This window comes from Mesitornis unicolor, unplaced genomic scaffold (assembly GCF_000695765.1).
Source record: "Mesitornis unicolor isolate BGI_N332 unplaced genomic scaffold, ASM69576v1 scaffold2551, whole genome shotgun sequence".
Taxonomy (NCBI): Eukaryota; Metazoa; Chordata; class Aves; order Mesitornithiformes; family Mesitornithidae; genus Mesitornis; species Mesitornis unicolor.
The window spans coordinates 1,311-14,735 of NW_010165582.1; the positions used below are offsets into that span (position 1 = coordinate 1,311).

General features: G+C 40.1%; 1 protein-coding gene across 1 annotated transcript in view; it reads right to left on the bottom strand.

Annotated features, from left to right (window-relative positions):
* Positions 1–2,406: 2,406 nt before the first annotated feature.
* ZCCHC10 (zinc finger, CCHC domain containing 10) overlaps positions 2,407–13,425 on the bottom strand; it is an 11,271-nt gene continuing 252 nt past the window's right edge. Inside the window, exons 2-4 of the mRNA XM_010194664.1 lie at positions 10,498–10,659; positions 6,557–6,598; positions 2,407–3,078 (exon numbers count right to left, since the gene is read on the bottom strand). Of these exons, the coding sequence (XP_010192966.1) occupies positions 2,811–3,078; positions 6,557–6,598; positions 10,498–10,659 (472 nt within the window). The 3' untranslated portion in view covers positions 2,407–2,810. The remainder of the gene's footprint in view (positions 3,079–6,556; positions 6,599–10,497; positions 10,660–13,425) is intronic.

A 13,425-nucleotide genomic window follows, 5' to 3' on the forward strand; every position in this document is an offset into this window, starting at 1 on the left:
GAAAGGCAGAGCTTGGGTAAATAAAACTTCATAAAGCAGACTAAACCCACAGGGTTAAGCGATGTTGAATCATTGCATTATAGAGCAACTCCATTTGATAGCAAAAGTCGTATTTATTAAGGACTCCTCCCTTAAAAAAGAAATCAATCCATCAATCCACAGATGATAATGCAATTTCATTGAGGTCACCCAAAAACCTGTTCCTGACTGAGATGTTCGATGTAATGAAGGCCTGGACTAGCAGAGCAGGTTGTCTCTCCCTTCTCCAGCTCACTTTGCAGTTTCTCCTTGAAATGGGATCCCTTTTCCCGAGGCTGTTTTTCTACCCGACTGCATCAATTTCTTCCCTTCAATTAGCAACAGCAGCTCCACCAGTAATTGAAAGGATTAAATCCAAGCTCTTCAGAGCTACACTGCTCTCATGTAACTGCTTAGTAAATACAGCAATTTCTAGTTAGTGGGTTTTTAAAAAATAAAAATGGTGTTTTATACCTAACCTAGAGCTTTGGAAGACAGTAACCAAAGAGATACCTTTCCTGTTGAAAACAAAGGTTTGAATCAAAGCGTCCAGTGAGATACCAGGATGAGATCGAGTGAGAGATGAACTGACAAGGCTCTGGACAGGCTGCTGGGTTTTACTCTGTAAAATAAGATGTAGAGACAAATTTAACAAAAAGAGGCAATTTAAAAATAAATCCAATAGGGTACTTAAAATTAACTTTTTAATGAAATGTGAGTATAGAGGGACTTATGGTTGGTGTTGGACGTAATCAGCACTTGGACGTATCAGTGAAAGCAGTACACCATTGCTTTGGATCTCCACTCAGGAGCCAACAGTGCACCAGAAATTAAGGTAAGGTCTCCTTAGTACAATCTGTAATTACGTTACCTTATCCTGGCTCCTGCTGACGAGGACCTGACACACACGAGCGTTTCCTTTTGTCTTTGCCAAGGGACCCAATTTGTCCGACCACAGACACCAAACAAAGCGATGTCAGAAGAGACTGACCCCTCAAGTTAACGACTGGCTTCAGTCATCACCCACAGCTTGCTGGAGCTCTTGAGATGGCCCTAAACCCCGCACTATAAAAATTCCTATATTCCAAAGAGCTTACACATATCACTTACACCTGGATTTGCAGTAAGCGTGAACTTAGCAGCTACTGCTTAATAATTTATTAGCTTTCTCCATTAAAAGGTACATTCACTCGAGAAGACTTAAACAATTTTCTGGTAACTTTATTTACAGTCTGCAGAGTGTTCTGTTAAAACAGTAATGAGTACAGACTAACACACACAACATACATATTTTTCAAACATTTAAATAAGCACAGTGTATTCAAAAGTAATTCTACACACTACTTTTTCCGTAAAAATATAAAAAATAGTTTAGTTACTATATTTTACCTAAACCAATTAAGAATTCTTCCACATGTGATGCTCCTCCCCAAAAAAAAGGGTACTCCAACAACAACAAATCTGGGAGACCGCATCACAAAATCAAATACTAACGCCAACCGCTTCAATTCACCAAAAGAACAAATAACTTGCACCTCGCAACCAGCAACCATTGTTCTGCAGTATGTCTGGATTTTGCTTTTGTTGGGGTTTTTTGGGGTTTTTTTTGCAGTACCTTGCTTCTCCCACGGCAGATTTTCACGGACACATACACACTGTTACATCAAAATAACAGACTGGTTATACTGCAGACCATAATGCCAGTCACCGCGTGCCCAACAACATGGATCCGTAATCTCACATTACACAACTTTTTTTGCAAAAATATCAAAAGGGAAACACTTTCCTTTGGGACCTTTGTTTAAAGGCGACTCCTTTCCTCACTGAGCATCCAAGGAAAAAAAAGCTTTTTCATCTCTCCTTGAAAACAGTGCCCATTTCTGGTTGTTACCACTATTTCTCTGGTTTTACTGACCATATTCTGTATGGAAAGCCAATGGAGTTCTGAAAAACACCCACTCAAGCCCTTCTCTCACTAGGATACATTTAATTTACAAAAAAAGGCACAAAGATGAAACTCCTAAGCAGCATCAGCCATAATCCTTCCACTGTGCACTGCTCCTTTCTCACAGCCACTGCTGCCAGAGACACCGTGTCTCAGGAAATACAACAAATACGGGAGCTACAGAAACAGGAGAGTTGAAAAGACAAAAGCCTCTGAACAGTACAAGTAGTAAATTCACCAGTAACAAATGAACACTATTTAAAGTTTCATGTTGCAGTTAAGACTCAACCTGGAAGCATCAGGAAAAGTCATCAGGGGAAAAAAAAAAAGCAGCTCAGCAGCATATAATACAGTTGTTAACAGGGAGATGGAAGGCCCTCTGCATGCAACGTTGTGCATTCAGTTTCAACAATGCCAGTGCTCTACAGCCAGCAGTGTAAAACCTTCGCTTCTATCGCTTAGAGGGTTTTCTAAATGTAAGTGAAGCTGTCATAAACAGAGCAGTAGCGTATGATGCGCAGCATGATCTGCAATAAAAAGCTTTCTTTGCTTTCCAGCATGTAAACATCCAGGTTACTGGACCTTAGCTCATATAAACAAATCTGATGATAGATTTTTCAACTAAAAAAGTAAAATTTTCCATAAAAGGATAAACCACAAAAATACTCTTTCAGTAAGTCTCACGTGCCATTTAACACCTCTCATGTCCAATGAACAACTATGCAAAACACTTAGAAAGTTTTAGCAGTAGAAACGTTGACCAGTTAAACTGTTTGGCAACCGTGCGCTCAGAACGTGTTTGAAGAGCGTTATCATTCACCGAACAACAGTTCTGCCCTGCACCACACTATTTCTTCTTCTTTTTCTTTGGTGGCTCGTCGTCAGAACTACTGTCTGTGCTGCTGCTGCTACTGCTGGAGGAACTGGAATCCGATTCGAACTCTGAAGAAGAGGAAGTGCTACTTGAGGATGGAGAAGATGAGGAAGTGGAGGAGCTCTCATCACTGTCACTGTCATCATCGGAAGAAGAGGTAGAAGAATCTTCACTGTCGGATGAGGAATCGCTAGCTGAACTGGCACTGCTACTGCTGCTGGAACTGGTCACGCTTTTAGACCTGAAAGAAAACAAATACACAGATGAGAACATGCCCGCTAGAGACAGCGCTCATTACACAGTGTTCTTTAAACTGTGTTGTAATCCAAAGATCAATTATTTGGTGTGAAACTTTCCAGGTCTCACAATGTACAAAATCCCCCACCCTGCCCCTCCAATTCCGAACAAACGCATTTTGGCTCCTACAGCATCAGCAGAGTGACAGCACGTACAGGTGGTCAGCCAGAGCAGGACTACAGAAAAAGGTCAAGTTTGAAAGCTGGCAGGGATCTTGTTCCCAGTAATGATGAGTGTCTTTACTGACGTGGCTAAACAGGCTGCAGGAGAAGCATGAATGTCCTATACTACTAAGGCCTCGGGGAAAAATTAAAGATCAGTTTCCTAGCACATCACTGTAATAAGGAGTGAAATTTTGGCAACGGAAAAGTCCGTGGAAGTTTCATCAATGATTTCACAAACATTACACATTGTACTCAATGGAAACTGTTCTTAGATTACTCCTGGCAAAAGAATGCAAATTACCTGCCACTACAGGATGCTTACGTTTTCAGGGTGGAGGAGAAGGGGTGGAAACAGTCCAGGATAAAGACAGAATTATGAACACCACAAAGTGGATTGCTGTATCCTCTCATATTTATTTATTTCCTTCATTTTTAGGCCTTACTGAGGCTGCTGTTCTCAAGATCAAGGTCCCTCATTAAGTAAGGCAATATGAATTCCAAGAAAGTACAATTAAATCTTCCCATAGATCTTTCTCCAAACAAAGTATAAAGGTACTAATTCAGCCCGCTTCCTGCCAAGTCAACCAAACAGCATGCAAAACTGCCAGATATAATAATGCAGAGGCTTCTTTCCATTAGAAAATTAATGTACTAGTTTTTATCAGAGGGTTTGGTTAAACAGAACAACTCAGGAAATGCCTATGTTAAGGCTATTAGAGTAAGAATAATGTTTTTTCATCGTATCAGCCATGGGCACGTCAGCTGACAAATCTGGATGCACGTATTAAGCTATGAACCACTTCAGTTTTCTTAATACATCTATAATCTGTTATCTCTGTGTGTGCAGACACAACAGCTATTTATTAAAGATAAATCCTGAAGGGCTGGTTCAATACAGACTTACTGTTTGTGAAAAACCAGTCTTAAGATGAGGAAAACAAAAAAAAAGGGACTAGCAGTTTCAATCTAAACACTTCCATGAGATGTGCAGACCCATTCATACAACAAGAATCAGAGGATCCCCTGAATGATAACTTGGAACTTTCTTCTCCTAACCACCTTTCACAGAATCCATAGCAGAATCCTCACTCTTCAGGTGACAATCTGAAACTTACTCACAGAAACATCAGAACACAACACTTAATGCTGCTTCTCCTGGAGGAAAGCAATAGCTATGAGAGACAGAACAAGCAGATACTTGTTTTCAGGTGATGCAATATGTGGCCTGTTGGTAGTTACAGGAGGAGGATGGAGATGGGAGCAAGTAAAATTCACAGCTGTGTTGTGTCCCAATTAGGTAACTTGACAAGCCAGATGCTATTGATGGGCTCATCTTTGGGTTTACAACACCATTGTAAAAATACAGCATTTCTCCAGCAGAAAAGCATTCGTTCTCCTCAAAACAAATTCACAAATGCAAGGATCTTGTATGATTCCATGCATCAGTTGTCCAAGAGCTGCTGTGTTTAACACACGTTATCATCTCCCTCTCAGATTTTTTTGTCCTCTCTAATTCTACTGCAATTCTCCAACAAGCCTGGGTGATTTTAAATTTGCTACTTAAATCTACAGTTTTGGGTACAATCACAGCTGGGTGCCTGAAGAAACAAGTGAGTTAAGACATGATTTTACCCTTTAGGTGGGTAGACCCATGCAATCCAAGCACAAAGTGGGCTTCCAATTCATAACCAAAGTACGCTCCATGGGAACGCCGAAGCCAACGTGTACCCAGAAGACAACTCTGTCACCTGAGGTCACAAGATTGTACAACACCTTGCCTTGTTCCTGGTCCTGTTTTTCTGGTTAAGCCTGTAGCTTACTTATTGCTGTTTATATCAAAACAAACATACACTATGTAAAAGGTTAGTGCTCGCTACTGCCACAACCCTCACTGGTGCTTTTTTAAAAAATATCGGGAACTTATTCAATGGAAACCCTTTGGTGAACTTTACACATTTAATTCTTCCTGTATCATAATAAAAGTATAAATAGCAAACTATCTGGGAAGGAATTTACTGCTGATTGGTGTTTGCATAAGAACTGGGTAACAATCCAAACTTAGAAGCGTTTTAAATTTTTAAGGAAATCGTGACAAAACCACCCCCTTCCCCATAAATCCTTTTACTTCTTTCATTCCTATATTGGTTTAGAACTCAAATACTCTCGAAATCATTACGCCAAGTAGAAGAATATGAGAAAACTGAGGCAGGAAGAAGCCTGCACTACGTTGTTTAGCAATCAAATAATTTATGATCTCCCTGGTCCCAAGTAACTCCAACAATAAATGGACACTACTGAGAAAGGGGCCTTTGATAAAACATATTCTGATATTAGAACTAAGACACTCACCAAGAAGTGTGCCAATAAAGCCATATTTCACATGATAGCTTAAATTAAAGGTGTGTTTTAAAAAACTGCTGTGGTTTATTTCACGACTGCCAAACAAAGCAAAAGGCCTAGTCTTTAAAATTCTTCTGAAAATTGTTTTTAGAAGATCAGATTTAGAGCCAGAACTGTCAACTAAATGTGAAGAGAATTAAACTATTGCTGCACAAACACCCCCTGTAAATAAAACTCACAACAGGCATATTGCAGCCAGGGCTTTACCTGTTCCTGAAGCGGTTTTGCTAACAAAAACAGAAGCAAATTCCCAAACAAACATTACTGCAAAGTCAAGTAGAAACAACGTCAAAAGAGAATGAGTTCTTGGCTCAAATGAGTACGGGGAGGAGGGATGTACTTCCTGGATTTTGTTCTCATCTGAGATTGGGTTTTTATTTTGTTTGGTTTTAGGGTTGGGTTTTTTCAGATGCTTTATTTTATTCTCCAGACAAAGCCTCACAGAGAGACAGCTGCTATGAGAAGGGAATGAAAACAACAAAAGGAAGAGCAAAATGGGTAGGTGGAATGATTGCAGACTGGAAAACAATACACCATTCTTGCACAATTGTTTAACACACCTCATGAACTCTGAGGCAGAAATAGGAAGATTTTTATTACTAAAGCAAGATCACGAAGCAATAGGACAATCAGGAGGGAGAAAAGCAGAGCACAAAGAATTTAGTTTTTGGACAGGGAGGAACAGAAATTCTCCAAATGTCTGTCATACAAATGCCTGTAACAGGCTAAAAGCAGTAAAATCAAAACTCTATTTGCAATGTTGGTTTCGTCCACATCCCTTCCAAACCGCCTGCTGCAATACCCAGTGCAAGATCCCACACCAAACAGCTGCCCAAGTTGTCACCCATCCCCACATACCTTTTCTTCTTGGTCTTCCTTTCTGCGGTGCTTTCTCCAGTGCTAATTAAAGGGAGGAAAAACAATGGCTTTGATTAATGCAGTAGGAAAGTCAAATAAATAGCAGCACAGCGGAGCTGAGTTGAATACTAGAAAACTGCTATCCCATCAGCAGAGCCGCACCACACAAAGTTCATTTGGCATCTGTTTTCAGTCACCACTCAAACCAGAAAAACAACAATTCCAACAAATCAGGAAATTAAAAAAAGCAGCAGTTCAGCTCTAATTTTCTGTGTTAAGTGTGCTGTACTCTTCTTTATTCTTTACATTATACAGACCACAATACGTTGGGATGGGAAAAGCAGAGGAGATAAGAATACAAAATACCGTTCTGGGTACTCATATTTAGCAATAACTGACTGAAACAAAGGATAAAAGTACTGAACTAGTCTGTAGCTTTCACCACGCATTTCTCTCAAGTACAAAAAGACACAGAACTATCTGTTTATATTGACACTTTCCAGCTATTTGTCTTTCAGATTCCCATGTACTCAAACACTCACAAAGTTTTAATGGTAAGTTACACAGAAGAAAGTCTCCTTTTCACAAAACACTAAGGGATTTTTAAAAAAAAAAACAACAGTCTTCACTTCTGACTTTATTTATTTTGGGTTTTCTAAAAGAAAATAAAATTCTTTCAGGCAAACGTACCAGTCACATTCTTCTCAATGCATTGCAGATATATAGCACATAAGTCAACCTGGAATGTACTGGAATGACACTCACAGAAAGTTTTAATGGTAAGTGACACAGAAGAAAGTCTCCTTTTCACAAAACACTAAGGGATTTTTAAAAAAAAAAACAGTCTTCACTTCTGACTTTATTTATTTTGGGTTTTCTAAAAGAAAATAAAATTCTTTCAGGCAAACGTACCAGTCACATTCTTCTCAATGCATTGCAGATATATAGCACATAAGTCAACCTGGAATGTACTGGAATGATTAAAGTAGTCCCTTCACCACATCCCACCAACATGATACATGAGGAAGCTGTACACTCTTCCATGAAAGAGGATATCTCTTCCTCAACTGAAATGTTATTGGAAGCCATCTTAAATACACAGAAATAAAACTGAAAACTGCAAATATATTTCATTTAGGAGTTAGACGGCAGTGTGTTGATAAAGACTCCAGAAAAGGGTAGAAGTTAGAAAGCGTTAAGGGTAAACTATACTGTATTTCAATAAAAGTACTCAATACCATTTGTTTGCCAGAAAAATGAGTTCTCAATTTTTTTTTTAAATTTTCACACTTATGGTATGAAAATTTTATAATTACAGAGTTTTCCACACTCTCCACAATCTCCTGTGGGCAAGAGGAAGATTCACTGATCTTCAAGGTTCAAACCAAATTATAATCCCTCCTGCATTGCTGAACGCTGTTAACATTTATATTATTAAGGCCTTGTACCTTTACCATAGGTAACCAGGTGTTTCACAGCCAAGAGAAGTCACTGTGAGTAAGGAGAACTGGATCCCAAGGCAACTTGCAGAAGACAGGACCCAATTCAGCCTGTGAGTAACACACGTTGCTATGCCTCCCTCTAGTGTTCGACGTATGGGTAAGTACAGGAGTTCACTACACGATGGAAGTACCCAACAGAGAGGGCTTAAACCCCTGCAGATTAAACAGGTCTTGTTTGTGACTCTTGGTCGTTTTCCCTGGGGCACCACAAAGTCTTCAGAACCATCAGTAGGGCCCAGGCATCCCGGGTTTGGTTCAATGCGGTGACATCCCTAAGGAATGAGCAATTTCTCACCTTTCCTCCCCTCCCAACTCCTACTCTAGGACAGGCAAGCAGTGGGCTCTACTGACACCAGTAAGTGAGAGCTCCATAACGTCCATCAGAATCGTGGAGTCAACGCTGGGCAAATATAAAGATCCTGGAACAACTGCTGAAATGAGTTCATGCTGAAAAATCTTGTATGCGGTTGTCAAATAGTAAATATTAACCTTATTAGACTATGTTTGCCTTCTGGTTAATGATTCATTATTAGACCTTTAAAGATGATGACACAAGTACTTGGAAGCAGACCTGTAGGAGACCCAACATCTCTGCAGACAAGAAATAACCTTCCAAAGCAAGCTATAGAAAAAGCAAGAGTGTGACCTAGGAAGTTGTTATTTCCATGAAGAAAAAGCTTCACCCTTGAAAGCGTAGCTTTGGCACCTAAGGAACTGGATGCCTCATGGCACAGTTAAGGAGTTTCAGAGAGCTTATGATTATATAAGCAGTATGAACCCAGCCAAATTTAACCACGATTAAAAACTGTTCCCATCTACGGATTCCTTAGTCTTCCTTTCATGATACTTTTCACACCACGTACCCCTCACACTGTTAAGGCTTACAGCTCAAAAAACTCCATTCATTACAAACTCTGGACGGTCCTGAACTCCTATATAAAATTATCCCATACACAGACTCGGGCACTGTGGCCAGGCAACAAGCAATTCCACCTTCAACTCACCATCCTCCAGTGTTTGCCTGCAGAATTCAACAGAAATAGGGCAGGAAAGGAAGAAGGAAATAATCTGAGTCTTAAACTCAATCTTGGTGTTAAAAGTCCAAGTTCTATCTCCAAAGGGAGCAAGTTTTAGAGCAGAAACTCTTATCTGCAATACTAGGGGATAACAGAATTACTTCAGAATTCCAAATGCTTCAGGATTACTCATTGGATCAAAATTAATTTCCAAATCAAACATTTTATGTCACTCTTAACACAAGCTAATGGGCTTCCACTTCAGTCAGTATTTCAGCACTCTGATTCATGGTGCTGCCTCAGCTGAATGACAAAGCCAAATCAGACCTTTCTGCCAGAGGTCACCACCCATTTTCTTTCCCCATTAAGATAACAGAGCCAAAGGTGTGAACGCTCCTTCATAACTCACATCCTGGCAGCAGCAATGGTCCACAGCCACACACCGAGCTGCAAGTGACAGTGACAGAGGGTACCTTCCCAAATCCTCAGCAGTTTTGGCTGCGATGGCTACAAATGATGCTGTCCCTCAGCAGGGCTGATGCAACAACTCTCCACGTACTGTAACTAATTTTGAGTTGCAATGGCAGAACAGAGGCCACCATACATAGGAATCTCATGGAAAAATAATGTGCTACATCAGTATTTTCTCTTTGTCATCTGGAGTTGCTCGTTAAAACAATTACTATCCTTGGGGGAAGCATTAAAGACTACTCACAGAGCAAAGTAGAAAGGCAATCACGTTACAGATGCAGGGTTTTGCTTCTATTTTTTCTTGTTTAGTTGCAGTTATCTTTCACTTCCTCGGTTGTCAAAAAGGGAAATAAATACACAATTCAGTGAGATGGTTTTACTTTATGCTTGAGAGTTACAACACCTGACAATCCAGCTGTCATTCACCTGTGTAACTGTTACAGCTCGTAACGAGCAGTACACAGGAGCTGTATCAGCACAGCTCCACTGCCAGGTCACATCCAGACAACCAGGTTTTAACTGCACAGTCTTAACAGCAAACCTAAACAGAAGTGAAAGAATTGCTTCTTTGTTGTAAATACATTTACAACCTGCTTGTGTTGGCACATAAACACATGAAACCAAGTATCCGAGGAATTTGGGAAACAGTATTCCATTACAAAAGAGGCTCCAACTATTTGAACTTCAGCTTTGTGCACTTTGTTTGTTTCAAACAGGACAAAAATGTTGTAAGTGTATTTCAGACAAGCAAGTGCTAATGAACAACACTTCAGCTGTGTGGGATCTGAGTGTACACATTCCACCTAACATACAAAATGACTAATATTAAGCAAGCATCACACAGCCTAGAAGAAAAGATGACAGAAAATGGTCTAGAACACAATCTTTCCCACCCACATACAAAGTCACCTTTTCATTAATAAACCAGCCATTTTCATTCTGCCGATCTTACCTTTGTTGCAGTAATAGTCGCTTTTCCTTCTCTTTAAGAATTTTCGCCAATTGAGCTGTCCTCGAAGGTCTATGCAGGTATTTCCTCTTCCCCGTACATTCATACGTCCAATGTCCAAACTCTAAACATTTTTGACATCTTACATGCTGCTTGTTTGCCTCCCTATAAAAATGCAGAATTGCTTAAGTGATTGATTCCAAGTCTGATCCACCCACTCAAAAAAACATTTTTTCTAATCATACAGATTCTTAACAGTTGTGATTACACTGGACACTCATGGGTGCTTTAGTTATCTTAAATCAGGACACAAGGAGTAACATCAGATACGTACAGAATTTAGGCAAATATTTCCATTTATTAGAACATTCTCATATCAACTGTTTATGAAAGAAAACAAAGCAACACTTCTCCAGAGCCTCAGCTTCAGTCCTCCTCTGCTAAAGCAGCAACAAGCTGATCCCCTGCACCTGAGTGGCACTTTTACACCAGCTGCTGGTTACCCAACCTTGCAGTCTCCCCCCACTCTTACAATTCCATAATCTCCCTCCCTCCAGATATCATCATCAACTCAAGCATTGTGAAAAACACTACTAGGACTGTTCTCTGGCAGTGAGCAAAGATGAATTCTATCACTCAAATCACACTTTGATCAACCTAATTAGCACAGCTGTTAGCATTACAGGATATCACTGTGCAACAGCTACTGGGAACGATCACACTGCATGCAATTTGTTACTATCCAATACTTGCTGTTCTAGCTTGCTTCAGGTAAATAACTGAAATTATGCTTTAGAACACTTAACAAAAAGCAAATTTCCAAATCCTAGAACGTAACACTAAAGTACCAAACTGCCAGATTCTTACAAAGCACCTAGGACTCAGAGCAGCTCTTAGTTGTAGCTTATTTGAATTTAATCAGATTCACTTCAGCCTGGCAGAAGATTCAGCATAAGAACAATCAGATTCGTGCTCACTTGTGCAGTGTAAATCGAGCAAGACTGCACTCACTACTCTGTGCCACGCAAACACTTGAAATATTACCAAGCATTTTCCATCCACATTTCAGTCCTCACAATGCTCTAAAATCCTTTGATCACTTTTAGAAGCCAGTTAAGGGAGAAAACTTCTATTTTCATATTCTAGCTCTCACTTCACTACTCTAAGTTTTACTAAAGCTGTTTCGCTATCTTCTCACAGACACCCTCCTCCTCTGCAAGTAAGGAAATCCACACAAAGACCCAGTGACTCACTCAAGGTCAGAATCACAAATCAGCTCTAGAGCCAGGACTTTGTAGCTCCCATACAGTTCCCTGCAACTGCTGTCACTTATTTCCACCTTCTGTCATTTCCTCCAAGCACCGAAATACTAATTATTTTAAGGTCAGTCTTGGACTGTTCATTTAGTATTTAAAGAACATAAAGTGGGCAGCATTTTGCTCTCAAAAGGAGCGTTACTTTAAAAGACAAGGTGCAAACTGCTTCTCCTTCAACTCTGGCCATCACCTTTTGTGACAACTCTACTGTTTCTTGTACTTTTCAATACAAAGAGTATTTGGCTTCACAGTCCAGCCTCAGAAATACCAATCTAAATCAGCACTAGAAAAAACTAATTAAACTTGCAGCCTAGGCTGCACAATTAACTCAGATTCGAACAGAAAGCAGTATGTGTGGTAATGAACAAAAAACCCAGCCACCTCCAACAGCCTTGAATGGTTTGCTTTGTCCTGCCTTGGACCTTTGGCTCTGCCACAAGTTACATGTAAGTGGAACAAGGATACTCCTTCCCCTTCATCAACATACAAACCCAAAACAGTGAATGTTTTTCTATCCCAAACCAGCCCAGACCTTTTTCCCCAGGAACTGAACGGATGTTTAAAGCAACAATAACAACTCAGTATTTTCAGGGTTTTAGTACTACCCATATGTCCGGGGCAGACAATTCTATGCAAGCTAAAAAAAATAAGAATGGAGCCCTAAAAGCAGTGTAAGAAATTACCAAGAACAACAGATCAGAATAGCTCAACAGCTACAGGTCTACAGACACCACAGCAGCACTAACAAGTTCTAACACTAATGAAAAGCATGAGACTTAACTAAACTTTTAACATGGGTCAATGGCTACAGCCTAGAAGCAAAGGCTGGCAGGGGTACAATTCAGTATATACCCATTGTGCACCGAGACAGAACAAGGAATGTAAGAAATCACCCCTTGATCATTGCTAAAAGAACAAGTATCCCACGAGTACTCTGAAACTCCAGGGTACTAAAAAAACCAAAAAGGAGAAGAGAACGCAGAAGTCATCCCCATTCTATCCAACTCTTATGATCAAGCAAAAAACCCAACCATACTCCAAATATTAAAACATGAGAAATAAATTACTCTTAAGGAAGGAAAAAAAACCCCAAACCAACAAAAAAATGAAAAGCCAAGGCAAGTAACACACGAGAAGGGAACCGAGGCCTTTGCTGTGCCTAACATAAACGAGCAAAATGTTGGCTTTTCCTCATGTCAGTGTTTTGCAATCAGAGAGGTCCCTTTGGTCCTGATAGAGTTACTTGAATGCAACATCCAGGTCTGAATAAAGGCGCTTTTTTTTTTTAAACCTCTCTTTCACAGTTCTGTGAACATATCACAACACGAACTGACAACTTACTTTTCTTAATAAGCTCTTGAAAGACTATTATGAAGACCGGTAAATGACCTTACACACACCACTGAGGGCTAAGGCACGCCACCACCTGTAAGGCTGCCTTATCCCAAAACTTTAGTGCTACCACCAAAAGCAGACGTTTGAAGCCGTTCCCTCCTTTTCCACAATTCTGCTTCCATTCTCGTCATTTCACTGCAGAGATGTCACTACCCTGGTCACCCTAGCCGTATTTTGGAGCCTTACATACAAACACAACTCCGCTTCGGACGCCGAGCAC